At 54.8% G+C, this 14,888-nt stretch overlaps 1 protein-coding gene across 1 annotated transcript; it reads left to right on the top strand.

The window, feature by feature from the left end:
- The first annotated feature begins 211 nt into the window (after positions 1–211).
- FOXRED2 (FAD dependent oxidoreductase domain containing 2) lies at positions 212–14,831 on the top strand. Its single transcript, XM_074375482.1, has 9 exons — positions 212–331; positions 968–1,519; positions 3,364–3,615; positions 3,742–4,005; positions 4,946–5,112; positions 7,611–7,776; positions 9,145–9,386; positions 10,638–10,808; positions 13,575–14,831. Exons 2-9 carry the CDS (start codon positions 969–971, stop codon positions 13,832–13,834), a joined length of 2,073 nt encoding a protein of 690 aa, XP_074231583.1. The 5' UTR covers positions 212–331; position 968; the 3' UTR covers positions 13,835–14,831.
- The last annotated feature ends 57 nt before the right edge of the window (positions 14,832–14,888 follow it).

The raw sequence follows: 14,888 nt of genomic DNA, 5'->3' as shown, positions 1-14,888 counted from the left end.
TTGGCTACATTAATGAAGTGTAACAGCTAGGATTATCTTCCCAAATCGTCTGCTTCCATGACTCCGTTACACGAGGAAAAGCATAGCTTTAAAGAGCCTCGGCCCCCTTGCCAGATGCGTTCTTCAGCCGGGCCACCACCCGCGGGCGCTCGCCAGCCCGCGGAGCAGCACGTGCCCGCCTCTCCCTGCCCGGCTAGCGTGACGCGCGCCGCCACGTGACCCCGCCCCCTGCCATTGGCCGGGCGGGAGGGGCGGGGCCGCCGCCGCCGCGGCGCGGGCCGGCAGAGTGCGGCCTGACTCGGCTGCGGGCTGTCTACGGAGCGGCTGGGAGGTTTGAGCTCTGTGCGGGGGGTGGGCAGGCGGGCTGGGGAGGCGGGAGCTACGGGCGTGGGCAACGCGCACACGTGGGGAGCGGCTCCTGGATGGAGCGCGCCGGCAGGAGGGTGGCTGCTTCGCGCCGCCCCGCGGCAGGTGTGCCGGGGCATCCCTGTCACGTGACCGAAGAGCCCGGGGCGCCTGGCCCTGGTCGGGGGGCCTTCAGGCCACACCTCCTTCAGGCTAGAGCCAGGAGGGCGGGGGCATGGCCCAAAAGAGGTGACCCACGAGGGTCTAGCCTTGGGAGGTCCCTGGAGGGTATTGGGCACCACTAAAAGGGAAAATTGGGGGGAACGTGCACCGTCTTGTTAGCATGACAATAAAGAGTCTGGCGCCCCTAGAAACCAAGGTCCTGAGGGAGATGGAGGGGGTCGGGGCTTCTGGGGGAGCCAAAGCTTGAAACGAGCTTAAAAGGATAGAGTCGGGGCAAGTGAGTTCAGGGGTCCTTGGGTTCTGGCCCTGGCTCCGCCCTAAGTCGTAATGAGCGCTCCGGCCAGCCCCGGCCTCTTTCTGGGCCCTGGTTCCTCGCTCACGGCCCCGGCCTCAAGGGGCCTTCTGGGGTCCGAGGCCTCACGCGTCTGGTCTGCCGTAGGATGGGCCTCTCCGCCGCGGCCCCGCTGTGGGGTCCCCTGGGGCTGCTCCTGACCGTCGCCCTGCACCCGGCTCTCTCCCTGCGCTCCGCCCGGGCCTGGGCTCCCCGGCACCACCGGGACTACTGCGTCCTGGGCGCCGGGCCCGCGGGCCTGCAGATGGCCTACTTCCTGCAGCGCGCCGGGAGGGACTACGTGGTGTTCGAACGCGCCCCAGGGCCTGGCAGCTTCTTCACGCGCTTCCCGCGGCACCGCAAGCTCCTCAGCATCAACAAGCGCTACACCGGCAAGGCCAACGCCGAGTTCAACCTACGCCACGACTGGAACTCTCTGCTCAGCCACGACCCCCAGCTGCTCTTCAGACACTACTCGAGCGCCTACTTCCCCGATGCAGGCGACATGGTGCGCTACCTGCGCGACTTCGCGGACAAGCTGGGGCTCCCCGTGCTGTACAACACAACCATTGCCCACGTCACTCTGAACAAGGATCGACGGGCCTGGAATGGCCATTACTTCATCCTGACCGACCAGAAAGGCCAGGCATACCAGTGCAGGTAAGGAACTGGGCTCCAAAGCTCACCTGCTGAAGCTGGGGCCTTTCCCAGAAGAAGGCGGTCCATTGGTCAGCCATAGCTGTGGGAGAAATGGGAGGAAAGGGGCATTTCTGCTAATCCTTGTTCCTGCTGAAATCCAGTCTTGAGAGGTTCAGTTCAGCCATCATTTCCCACGTGTTTCCTAGAAATGTGTGTGCTCAAATATGTTTGAGCATTCTGACCATGTCTTTCCTCCAGGATTTTTCAGTCTTCAGTATCTCCATACTCACTGAGGCACTCCAGCACTGGGCAGAGTATTCAGCATTGTCTAAGCTTAGGCACTCACAAAACCCTTTTTGTAGAGCATATCCTGGAACTAGTATTACCCACAGTACATTCTGGGAAATGCTAGCAAGTGTCTAGCAAGTGTTAGACAAACTCAGTAGGATTTCAGAACTGAACAAGGGAGCGCAACGGGCAGTGCTGCCAGCATTCAGTTATCGCTTGCTTTGGCTTGGGAGAAAACTTAATATTGTGCAGACAACCCAGACTCAAGAGTTACACACTATACTGCATTTGTTTAATTCTCACAAGGACCCTTGAAGGAGGTTCACTGATCCCTATTTTACAGATGAAGAACTGAGGCTCAGAGAAGTTGAGTAACTGGTTCTATATCACACAGCTAGTCAGTGGCACAGCTGCCATTTGAGCTCACATCTTCCTGACTCTGAAGCCTGTGTTCTTAACGCTGCACCAGGCTGCCTCTCCCTGGCACTCAGCCTGGCACCTGGCTGCAGGCAGGTGCTCGATTAGAGTTCATCTTCTCATGCGATTAGCCAGAGGTACAGCCTTGCTCCTTGCTGGTTACGGCCCAGGGAGAGCAGGGTTGTGCTCATTTGGATCCTTTCATCTTAGGCAGCAACGCTACAGCGTAGAGGAGTCAAATGTGAGCAGAGGGGACAGATCAGACACTAAGGAGCAAGGGGCTACACATGCCGCCTTCTCCAGGCCACTCAGACCTGTTTTGGAAACTACCTTGTGATCAGACCATTCCTCTGCAGGCTGGCAGGATCCAGCTCCCAGGCTGCCCACCGCCGGAGTGTAATCCCCACCAGTATAAAGAGCAGGACTTTGGAATCTGGCTGGTCTGTGGTCAGATTCTGGCTCTGCTGTCGGAGGATCTTTGGAGGCTGTGGGCCCACGTGGGGCCTGTGTCTCCTCACCTGTAAAGCAGGCCAAATGACACCAACGCAGAGTTGCCGTGAGCAGTAAGATGAGGCATAAGGCACTTAGTACAAGGCCTCATACAGTCACTGTTCCGCAGCGGGGAGGGGATAGCTCAGTGGTAAAGCACATGCTTAGCATGCTCAAGGCCCTGAGTTCAAGCCCCAATACCTCCATTCAAAAAATTAATTTAAAACATTTTTAAAAAAATAACTGCTTGGCAGATTCTGCATCTGCCAGGCAAGTAAGAAAGGGGGAAGCAGAACATCAAGTTTCATTTTCCTGACGGAGTGTGGCACTTGCTGTGGTCGCTGTGTTCAAAATTAAGTGAATTCTTGGATATCTCAGGGTGTCACCCTCTCCTCAGTCAGAGAGTAAAACTAAGTCTTGTGTTTGGTATAACCCCAGCAAGGTGGAAAGGACACTGTACCCCCTGGGTCACTCAGTGAGGGGCCAGGTAAGATCTCGGGTGCTCTGGGTCAGGTCAGTAGCAGGGGAGCTAAGGAATGGCCTGTTTTCGTTTAGGAGCCAGAAGTCTGGGTGAGGCAGGCGAGCCAGGCGGTACTTGCAGAGTGGGATTTTCACATAGGGGGCTCGGAGCTAAGAGGCTAAGCCATCCTCCCTCTGTTCCCTACCTGCAGTGTACTTCTGGTAGCCACTGGCTTATCGGTCCCCAACCAGGTTGACTTCCCTGGCTCTGAATACGTGGATGGTTACGAGTCTGTGTCCGTGGACCCCGAGGACTTTGTGGGTCAGAATGTGCTGATCCTGGGCCGGGGGAACTCAGCCTTTGAGACGGCAGAGAACATCTTGGGTGTCACCAACTTCATCCACATGCTGAGCCGCTCCCGGGTCCGGCTCTCCTGGGCCACTCACTACGTTGGCGACCTCAGGTACGCTGGGCAGCTGCTTGTGTATCCTGTGCCACCAGCCCCTCTAGAGCCATCCTTGACTCCCGCCTGCCTAACCACCCCATCCTCTGAGTCTCCCTGAAACCTGACGTTTCCCCTGGGCCCCAGGGCCATCAACAACGGCCTGCTGGACACCTACCAGCTGAAGTCCCTGGACGGGTTGCTTGAGTCTGACCTGACGGATTTGGCCATCGTGAAGGACCGCCAGGGCAAGTTCCACATCACCCTGAAGTTCTTCCTGGAGGAAAACAACCAGAGTGCCGACGCCATCACCCTCCCCCAGGACGAAAGTGACAACTTTGCCATGCGCGTGGCCTACGACCGGGTCATCCGCTGCCTGGGCTGGAATTTCAACTTCTCCATTTTCAGCAAGTGAGTCCAAACGGGGGAGGGGTTGCAGCTTTTAGCAAATCCCGCTGGCCCTTCCCCAGGGGAACCAAGTGGCGGTCCAGTGGGCCAGGGGCAGGGTTTTCAGGACTGCACCCTCAGCACAGAGGCAGATGCCACCTGGTTTCCCATCCAGGACACGAGCTCTCTGTCCAGGGCAGTGGGGGAGGTGGGGTGGCTGCAAGGAGGCCGCAGCAGCAAGCCCTTATCTGTGCTCTCTCCACCCGAGGGAAGGCAGAGCAAGCTGAGACAGAATTAAGAGGGGCTTCACTGAAAGGCAGTGTGGCGTGTGGCTAGGAGCACAGCTCTGGGGTCAGTCTGATTCTCTACCTACCAACTCTGTGAGCCCTCGGAATGTTATTTAGCCAGGCTGTACTCCGCTTTCTTCATCGCTAAAATGGGAATCATAGCTTCTTTCTCTAGGGCTATTGTGAGGATTCATGTACGAAAGTGCTCAGCAAATACTATATACTCCACAAAATGTCAGCTGCTCACATCGTTTTTAATTGTGTTTTGAATAACTGCTTTAGGGATCCTCATCTTTAGACACTGCTGCCCCAGGACCTTGGCAAGGCTTAGTATGAAAGAACCAGTGTCTCCCTTTCCTCCGGCCAAGGCACAGGTGGATACAGAGAAACAGGAGGGCCTGAACAGACCCTCCTGTCCCATCAAGTCACGCAGGGCTCAGTTTTCACCTAGAGCCCAGACTCAAGTCTGGCTCGAATCCTGGCTCTGTCCCTGACCTGCCATATCTTTCACCTTGAACCTCAGTTACTCTGTTAAATAGAGATGATCATACCCGCCTTCTAGGGTCGTGATGTGGTTTACGTTCGAGAAGGAATTAAGTACCTAACTCAGTGCCAGGCCTATAAAAAGTCTTTCACACACAGCATCTATTTATATTAACAACGCTTTCTGCTCACAGGTCCCTCCGACTCTCTTCAGGGGGTGAGTTCAGCAAGAAATACCCACTGGTCAGAGCTAGCTACGAGTCCAAAGGGAGCCGCGGTCTCTTTGTCCTGGGTACCGCCAGCCACTCCGTGGATTACCGAAAATCTGCTGGGGGCTTCATTCACGGATTCCGATACACAGGTGAGCCAGGCAGAGAGGGCTGCTGTCCCCAGACAGAACCATCCCCAGGGTTTAACACATGCCCGATTCTCTTAAACCAGCCTTAAAGTGATTGCTTATGAGCAGTTGATTACTATAAATTCCCTTGCCGGGGCAGACAGCAGTGGGTTATGGCGGTCCGAAGATACATCTAGAGAAGATACATCAGATAAAGTGTAAAAGGAAGTCCATCTGTGGGTGGCACGCTAAATGCTTAAGCCCTTTGCAGCTTACCACGTATTGGTAAGAATGCTAATCTGGATTAGCAGCTGGCTAGTCTCAAGGGTGAGACCTTGTAACCTCTCTGAGCCTCTTTGGCTGTCCTCCAAGTCAGAGATGTAAATGAGGTGAACTTGCCGCCCCTGTGGGACTGTTGCAAGGACTAAGACCGCGCAGCTGTGAAGCGCTCCGTACATAGACTCCTGGGGTACCAACAAATTTCAATACAAATTGCAATGGGATTATATCAGTTCTTTTTCAGAACTCTTGGTACTAAGAGTACAGATTTTCCACACTCTGGGTAGGCTACTGGGTGGGTGCTTTATTGCATGGTGAGTGTTACATGGGTCAGTTAATTTTGCCATAAAAACACCATATGAGTCCTTCACCCTGATCTTTCTGCTTTTAATTTGATGCCTCACTTGTCTTAATGCTGATTTTTGCATTTCACCATCCTTCCAGTTTGGCAAGGAAAGATAATCATGTTTTGGTGTTGATTTCCAGACCATGTATTTTATACCCCCTACATGTCGTCAGAGAAGCAAATAGCTGTCTGTTTACAACTATTTGCAGTATTTGCAAAGTGAATACACGCGCGCACACACACACACACAGAATGGGAAAGGTATCTCCCCAGCATGAAGCCCTCCTCATCCTTCCTGTGCCTGTTACCCTCTCTACACCTGCTCTCCTGGCAGGTCCTGCCTCATCTCTCTTGTTTCCTTCTGTCCCCTGATCTTCCCCCCAGGTCACATTCTTAATCCTTACAACAGCCCCGTGAGACAGATCCTGTTATTTCAACTCCATTTTTTGTATAAGGAAATGGGCACAGAGAAGTAAGTTACCCAAAGTCGCCCAGCCAGTGGCCGGCAGAGGGAGCCTTTGAATCCACACCCATCTGACTCTGAAGCTCACAGAGAACCCCTGAGCTTCAGGCAAATGGGAAACAGTCATGGGTGGACAGGCCACTGTTCACCAGGGTCCCTGCTACCAGCGGAGGACTATCCATCCTGCCCAGCTCTGCGCATCGTTCAGCTGAGAAACAGGTCCCACGGGAGAAAAGGAGAAAACAGCAAGGCAGAGTAAAGCAACGGAAGGTGGAAGACAGGCGGCACTGACTGTAACCGGGGCGGGTAGGACCTGCCGTCTCTCTCCCGTCCATCCCAGCCTCACTTTCCGGATGGGGGGCCTCTTGGTCTCTCCTAACTGGTCCTCCTGCTGCTGTTCTCTCTGGCTTCCCATCCAGCTGCTCCGATACCCACCAAAACAACTGTTCTTTAAACGAAAAAACCTCCAGGGGCTCCCCATCCAGGTGCTTGGCATGGCATCCGGAGCCTTGTATGGTGGCCCCAGCTCGCCCTCCCAGCCCAGCCTCGCCTGCTTTCCGGAATGTGCCGGTTTTCTCTTGAGGTTTCATGTCTTTGCACATGCGTTCCTTCTGTCGGGCACCTCCCCGCAGTTCCCTAGCTGAGTAATTCCTCAGCCTTTCACAAAATGCAGCCTAACCAGTGCTAGAGAACCAGATGTCTGTCTGACTAGCAAGGGTGAACCTCCTTTCCTGTGACCATTAGCCATCCAGGTCTCCTGACACGTGATTGTCTGTGTCTTGCCTTTATTGGATTTGTGTGTTGCATTGGTTTGTTTCGAAGAGCAGGCCCCTGTGTGCGGTGCCCCAGTCTCCCAGCTGTGTGACAGCAGCCCCGGGGACACAGGAAAATGTCTACTTGTTGTTTAAGATAGCTGCTGTTTTTCTGTCCTTATGTCAATATACAAAGTATCTCCAAATAGAGCTTAGCAACAGATTGGATTTTGGCTGTGAAGGAGAGGGGGCAGTCAGAGTTTCCGTCTGGGTGTCCCTGATAGACTCGGGGACTGTGAGAAGGGAGAGGCTTCAGAGGAGGGCTCTGGGTCTTGTCTAGACACACCACACAAGGTGACTGTGGTGGGATTTCCATATGCAGATGGCCTAAAGCAGAAGCGGGCAGACTCTGGCCAGGGGACCACATCCAGCCACGCCAACTCAGTTCCCTATCTCTACGGCTGCTTTCCCACCAGAGGCCGAATTGAGTAGTGTGGCCAAGACGCCTCCCATCCTGCCCCTTTTGGAAAACATGTATGAACCCTGCTCTAAAGGCATCTCCTTGGAGCCATGCATACAAGTGTGCCCTGAGTTCAGAGCTGATGGGGCCTCTGCGTCCCTCCTGGTGGTGAAAGATAACATCTTAAGTGCTGCATGCCCTTCCTCCCTCTGGTCGTTTCAGTGCGTGCCGTCCACCGGCTGCTGGAGCAGCGCCACCACGATGTCCCCTGGCCCTCCACCCAGCACCCTATCACACAGCTGGCCAGTGCCATCATCCGGCGTGTCAACGAGGCTTCTGGGCTCTACCAGATGTTCAGTGTGCTGGCTGACGTGGTCCTGTTGAAGGAGTGAGTAATCCACACCCTCATCCCTGGCTTGTTCTCCGCCTATTCCAGGTGGGGAATAGCCCAGGGGTTCTTTCCTAAGATGAAGCTGGCCAGGGTGGCAGGGGGAGAGCAGTCTGTTCTGGAGAGAATCGTGAAATCAACACCACAAGCTTTTGCAGACAGACGGATGGACCTGGGTGTGAATCCAGCTTTGCCACTTTCTACCTCTGTGATCTGGGGCAAGTTAGTCTGCCTCTCCAAGCCTTTCTCTAATCTGCAAAATGGGGATAATAACACCTCCGTTGCAGGACTGGAGGAAGGGGTAAAGGTAACTGGTGGAAAGTATCTGGCACCAAACAAGTGAGCAGTGAACCGCAGTGATGAGTGTCACCATCTGTGTGGGTTTATGGGCTCCCTGGGTGGGGACTGTGTTGGCTCCTAGTCAATCAAGTGATAAAAGGCAGATCACAGAGGACACTTCCTGAGAAGGAAACCAGGAAGAGCAGGGAAGGGGGAAGAGCTGGGTCGGGAGGGCCTCCAAGGACAGGTGGCAGCTGAGAAGCCTCAGAGGGAACAGCCTGGTCCAAAGCCAGTGAGCACAGCAGCACACCGAGTTCAAGGACGTGCAGGAAACTCAGAGGTGCTCAGCACAAAGCCACCATCACCCTTGACTCCTCTCTCTTTCACACCTGCTCACCACATTCACACTATCCATAGATCCTGTCAGCTCTACCTTCTAACTGTGTCGCAAATCTGAGCCCCTCACCAGCCCCACAACTGCCCCCGCCACCCTGGTCTGGACCACGAGTATCCCTCATCTGCACCGATAGAGCAGCCTCTCACCTTGGCCCCGTGGTCCGTGCTCAACACAGTGGCTGGAGTGGCCCTTTTAAAACTTAGGTCACATGAATTCATCAGTGTTCAGTACCTTCCAAGGGCCAGTGGCTTCCCTTGATCCAGACGAGGCCCGAAGTTCCCATGGTGACACACACAGCCTTCCTTGCCCCGCCCCCACCGACCTCCCCAGCCCCCTTTCCTGCCCTTTCCCCTCGACTCCACTCCGGCCACACTGGCCTGCTTCCTGCCCCTTGAACCCACCACAGTGTTCACTCTCTCCTCGGGCTTTTCTGTCACTGTTCTTAGCCTGGCTCACCCTTTCCCCAGATACCCATTTCAGGTTACTCAGAGCTTTCGGTCATCTCTCCCAGGTGCAAGTCCGGGCTCTGCTGTCACGGTCACACCAGAGTGAGGTGAGCGGGGCTGATCAGGGTCAGCACGCTGTTTGGTGGCCGCTTCTTGGTCTGAGAGGCAGGTACACGCATGCACACACACCTTTCACCGCTGCGCAGCACTGAGCATCTTCCTCCGGCCATGCTGCCACTGTCCCAGGAATGCCACAGCTTTCGAGTACCTGGAGGAGTTCCCCATGCGGATGCTGGCCCAGCTGGAGTCGATCACAGGAAGACAGGCCAGGCACGGGCTCTTCGTGATCAATATGGAGTACGGCAAGAATTTCTCTGGGCCCGACAAGGACGTCTTCTTTTATGACCGATCTGTGGGGCACACGGAAGATGCCTGGCAGTCCAACTTCCTCCACCCGGTCATCTACTACTACAGGCACCTCCCCACCGGTGAGTGGGTGTCTGCTCTCCCCCGGGCCTGGGCACTCCCCGGACCCCATTGCCATTATGCCCTCACCCAGCCCCCTTGGCTGATGGAAGTGGGGCCACAGGGGTCTCTGCCCAGAGGCTAAATGGGGCAGAAGGTCCAAGAATGATAAACGTTATTCCCAGATTCTGGCCCAAACCGTTACCTGGGAAGGCCACACGTGGAGTGTCATGATCGCCTCCAGACCCCACAGAGTAAGAGGGGCACTGTCATTGCCATCTCCAAAGGAGGCTGACCGTGGAGTGGGGAGGGGTGATCTGGAAGCTGATGATTAGAAGGAACAGGAGAAGGAGTGGGAACTGGTTGGAGCCGGAGTGTAGCAGGAAAGAGTACAGAAAAGCTGGGTGGAGTTCCCAGGGCTGTCCTTTCCTCGCCGAGTGGCTTGGACCATTCCTTAACCCCCACCAAGCCTCAGCTTCCTCATGTGTGAGATGAGGGTGGGGGGAGTAGGACCCTCCCAGCAGGACTGTGTGAGGGTGAACGAGATGACGCGGCAGAGCGCCAGCGCAGCGCCCGGCACGGAGCAGCTGCCCACAGATGAACAGCTAGGGGAGTGCGCCTCCCGCTTCAGAACTTGCAGGGATGTCACCTGGGAGAGGATGAGCTAAAAACAGATCACGGTCCCCAGGGCAGAGGTAGTATCAACATGCAGAAGTGAGAGGAGTGCAGGTTTATGTTCCATGTAAGGAGCAGCTGACCGTGAAAGCTGTCCCACGGTGGAATGGGTCACCTCCCAGAGTCAAGTTTCCCAATACAGGGATGGATGTGGCTCGATGCCCTCTGATGGGGACACACAGAAGGGTGTCCACCAAGTAGGAAACTGGACTAGAGGGGCTCTAAGACCCCTTCAAGGCAGGACCCCAGAAAGGACCTTCAAGGCAGGACCCCAGAAAGATGAATTTCAAAGCAGCCACAGTAGACCTCAGTCCATGGAAGTCTTAGGAAAAAACCAAGTTCAAGTGATGGGTCTTTGTTCTGCCTTCTGTTAGCACAAGGGATGAGTCTAGCCTAGTCCCTGTTCCTCCCGTCAACCTTCCAAACACCTGGAGAAGCAGCTGAACAAGCTGACTGTGGCCCCCCAGAGGTGTGTCGGGAAGGCTGGAGGGGAGGGAAGGAGAGGGCAGGCCCCTGGGACAGGCAGAGCTGCTTTGTCAGTCCCAGGAAGGGAAGCCCTGTGCTCGGCTCTGACACAGTGCCCCTCCTTCTCCCCACAGAGCAGGAGGTGAGGTTCCGCCCTGCGGACTGGCCCCTGCCGCGCCCCACAGCCATCCACCACATCGTGGAAGACTTCCTGACAGACTGGACGGCCCCGGTGGGTCACATTCTGCCTCTGAGGCGCTTCCTGGAGAACTGTTTGGACACCGATTTGCGAAGCTTCTATGCAGGTAACTTAAGTTCACGGAATGACGAAGGGGCTCCGCTGGAGGTTGAAGAAAACGAGGTAGATCTGTGCCTTGTAGAATTTTAGGGTACACATCTAGAAACCCAGATCCTAGACTCCTGTCTCCTACCATGTGGAGGACTCGGTGTTCACAGAAACCCCCTCCCAGAACAGCACAGCTGAAAACACTCTATCAAATGTCTTTAAAGAACTGGCAGGAAAATGGGAACGGCCCAGAGGCCAGACACTGAGAAAAGCACAAACCCACCGCAAGACGAGGACTGTCTGCTGATCGTCAGTAGCCCAGAGCCTGGACCGCTGACCGGCACTTGGGGGTTGGAAGGCGAGGCTGGAGCAGGGTAGAGACAGAGACCCTCAAATAAAGCTGGGATCTCAGGGTAAACTGGGAAGCAGAAGCACTCCCGAGAGAGAGAGAAGACACACTTTTTGGCTCTGGGTACAGTCAGGGGGTAAAAATCTCCCCTGAGAATTTCCATCTATTAGGCCTCACTCGTGTAAGTTTAGCGCCAAAGTTCACACTATCATCGTGGTGCAGAAATCACAGAAGTCAGTGCAAGTCTTCTGTGAGGAAACACACATTAAACCTAGGCCTCAGAGAATTCGCACAGATAAAGTTCCTAGGAACGCGCACTCCCAAGCAAAAATCACTTAACACACAAGGACACAAACCACCGTGAGGGAGTGTCGGCAGAGCCAACTCCCTGTAGGATCAAACCTCCAGAGACGGCAGGAATTGGAGCAGTCAGGTAGAGGTAGAGGATGGAAAGTGTGTCCAAAATCTGTGAATAAATAAGAGACTACTGAAGATAGAATGGAAGGGTAGGACTACCAGACCTGACTGGGCAGTCTTGAGAAAGGCCCAGGTAAGACTTCGGGAAGCGAAAATACAAATTTGTAATTAGAAACTCAGTATCGGGTAGTAGTCGCACCTCAGCCAGAGACGAAGGGAGAACTGGTGAACGGGAAGATGGCTCTGATGGTCAAACCCAGAGAGGGACCTGGGGAGAAAGTCGAATGAACCAGAGGGAGAAATGGCTGAAACAAGCCAAATTTTTGTCCTTTTCTTTTTTAACCCCCTGAATTACCAGGGTATCTACTCCATTTTTCTGTTCAGCAAACATCTGCTGGACAGTGGTTGTGTATCAGGCACTGTCCATATCAAGTCAGGTTAGAGATGGTCAGTCCTTGGCCTGCGGTCAGGGAGCAAGAGTTCTTGTTCCATCCCTCAGTCCTCTTTGAAATAAAAATGTGTATATTAAGGGCAATGGCTTAAAACAATAGTTTCAGTTAATAGTCTGAATATATGTGATGCTCAAACAGACGTAACTCATAGAGCAGAGCTAAGCAGCTTTGCACTAGCAGCTTTCTGCAGACGTCAGCTTTAGCCATACACTTACACGTGAAATTACACTTTATAGGTCTAGAGACCTCAGCTCCAAAACCCCTGCCTGTTTCTCGGGGTTTCAGGAGGACACAGAGATGTCAGTGCCTCCTAGGGAGTGTATTCCTGCCCTGGGTGATGGCTCCCACAACACATCATCACAGGCCCTTTAGCCTCTGGGCTCCCGGTCCCTAGATCTACTCAACAGGACAAGCCACCAAGTGTCACCGCCTTGAACTGGCAAGAATCCTCCCCACAAAGGGCCAGCTGGCAACAGACCCCGTTAGCAGACATGCAGCTGCTAGTTCTGGCCTCACGTGTGCTGGGCTTCTCTGCCCCCTGGCCCCTGCAGAAGGGGTGACTGGTGTATGCGATCAGCAGTGGGTGCTTGCCCAAAGGCCTCCTCACTGCCCCTCCCCCGGCCTCTCCCTCATCTGCTGTCTTCCCTGCTCAGAGAGGATGGCCATGGCCCATCCTGCCAGGGGCCCTCTGTGCTGTAAGTCAGAGGTAAAGTAGGAAACAGTATTCGCATGGCACCTCACAGGCTATTCACTTGTGTAAGCCTCACAGCATCCTTTGTAATATGCCCAGGATGGTTTTCTGACACTAAAGACTCAGGATGGTTTTCTGACACTCACTCCATCTTGCCGTCCTGTCTCTAAATCCCTCAGAAGACTGAGCCCATATCTGTTTCATCCTTCCTGTTTTTTAAATCACAGTTATGTAAGTACTTGGCTTTTTCCCCACTTCCAGTCCCACTCCCCGGAGGGACCTGCTTCTAGCTCTTCTGGCTGTCTCTTCATATTTCTAAATCATACGTATCCACAGCTGTTTCCTAATTGATCAGGTGTGACCTACACATCAGCTTCCTGCTGTGGCACAGATGAGGATTTACGGGGTTTATCTCAGTAGCTCCTATGGTGCTTGAAACAGTGCTTCACATGCTGTATCTGCAACTCAGATATGGTCAAGGGAATTAATCTTTGCAGGGAACTCTGAGCTCAAAATGGGACTGACCACCAAGTTCTCGGCCCCCAGCAGAGAAGGCTGAGGGGCGGCCCCTGAGTCCCAGGCCGCCAGCTCCACGCACAGCAGCCTGCGGGGCCCCCATCTCTAGGAGCTGAGTCACCTCTTTGGTTTGCTTCCTTCTGGAGCCTGGTTTTTTCCAGAATGTCAAGGCAGCCTCCTATTCTTGAAACTTCAGGAAGACATGAGATCCACAGCTACCCAGGTCACACGTGAGAGACCCAGGAAAGTCAGTTCCCAGGCTCAAGGGGAAGAGGGTCCCAGGTGAGACCCCCAGCGCATCAGCAAGCCCTCCTCCACCTCTCCCCACATCTCTCAGCCTGATCTTTTGCTTTTATGTAGAGTCCTGTTTCCTGTTCGCCCTAACGCGCCAGAAGCTGCCGCCCTTTTGCCAGCAGGGGTACCTGAGAACACAGGGGCTTGTGGGAACCGAGAGCCTTCGCCAGCATGGAGTGGAGAGCGGGCTCCTGCGGGACTATGCCGCTGTGGGCTGGCGCCCAGGGGACAGCGGCCAGCAGCCTGGCAGCCAGGGGCCGGGAAGGCAGCCTCTGGCTCCAGGACCTCCGATCCAGCACTTCGACGGCAACAAAGAGGAACTCTGATGGCCAGGCTGTCCCCACCCAGGCCCACGGTCTCTCCACGTTTCCACGCTCCCACCAACGTGATTGCCAAAGACCCCTCAGATCATCGCAGTGACTGCACCAAAGCCACATGGAAGGCACGTTAAGGGCTGAAGGGTGGCCACACCGTGGTCTCCTCTCCTGCTGTGTTCAGGGGTGCCTGGGAAGTGGCGTCCAGAGAAGGAATCTTCTGCCAGATGGAAGGGAGCCACCTTCCACACCGAACTTGTCTGCAGATGAACTGTCACTGAGCACCAGGTTGGCTTCCGTTCTGTTCCCATCAAGTGCCCAGTGGTTCTTTTTCTAGTCTACTCTTCAGGGGGGCTTGGATCCCACCCACCTGCGGGGTTTTTCACAAGTGGAATCCACCCTCATCTTCATAAGGGTTGTAGCAGGCACTTTAAAACAAGAGCTCTAATGTCCTTGACTACGTGGGGCAGGTGGGACGTTACCCCCTGATGAAAACACCAGCTCCGAGAGGTCAGGTGACTCCCAGGTCCCAGCCAGGAGTCCCCGTCTGGATAGCCCTAAAGCCTGTCGCACCTCAGCACACTGCCTCTCCCCACCCCAACCTGTGTTCAGAATCCCTGGGGGCCAGCTGGGCTCATGGGGCTTATCGTCCTAGGCCTGGGCGCCGTCATCAGGCAGAGATAGGACAGCTCCCTGCAGGGCTGTCTTATCTAAGCAGCCTCTCTGCTAGCGAGCAGAGCAAGTGCAGAACTCAGAGCTGTCCTCTTCCCGGGACTGCACCCCCTGACTTGTCTTCAACCTCTGTGTTCTCTCCTCTTTCATCCTACCCCTGCGCTCTGGCATCCTGAACAGCCCCTCACCTCTCCCCTGCCCAATTACGTTTTGTAAAATTGCCACCATGCTGTGTTCCAGTGGGGATTCTGCCAGAGGTGACTGACCCCACTGTCTGCACAGAGCCCGGCTCAACGTGTGCAAGGAATCGTTTATAAATGCATTTATAAGATAACGATGATGGATTTAGTTTCTGGTTCCCTGAGCTGTTCTGGCTGTTCTCATTGTCCTTCCT

Source organism: Camelus bactrianus, chromosome 12, assembly GCF_048773025.1.
Source record: "Camelus bactrianus isolate YW-2024 breed Bactrian camel chromosome 12, ASM4877302v1, whole genome shotgun sequence".
Classification (NCBI taxonomy): Eukaryota; Metazoa; Chordata; class Mammalia; order Artiodactyla; family Camelidae; genus Camelus; species Camelus bactrianus.
This window is presented reverse-complemented; position numbering and strand designations above follow the sequence as displayed.

Coding starts and splice junctions, on each gene's coding strand:
- FOXRED2 (XM_074375482.1), top strand. CDS start 969: ATGGGCCTCTCCGCCGCGGCCCCGCTGTGGGGTCCCCTGGGGCTGCTC. Junction 4,006..4,945: donor AACTTCTCCATTTTCAGCAA/GTGAGTCCAAAC, acceptor TTCTGCTCACAG/GTCCCTCCGACTCTCTTCAG. Junction 9,387..10,637: donor CTACAGGCACCTCCCCACCG/GTGAGTGGGTGT, acceptor TTCTCCCCACAG/AGCAGGAGGTGAGGTTCCGC.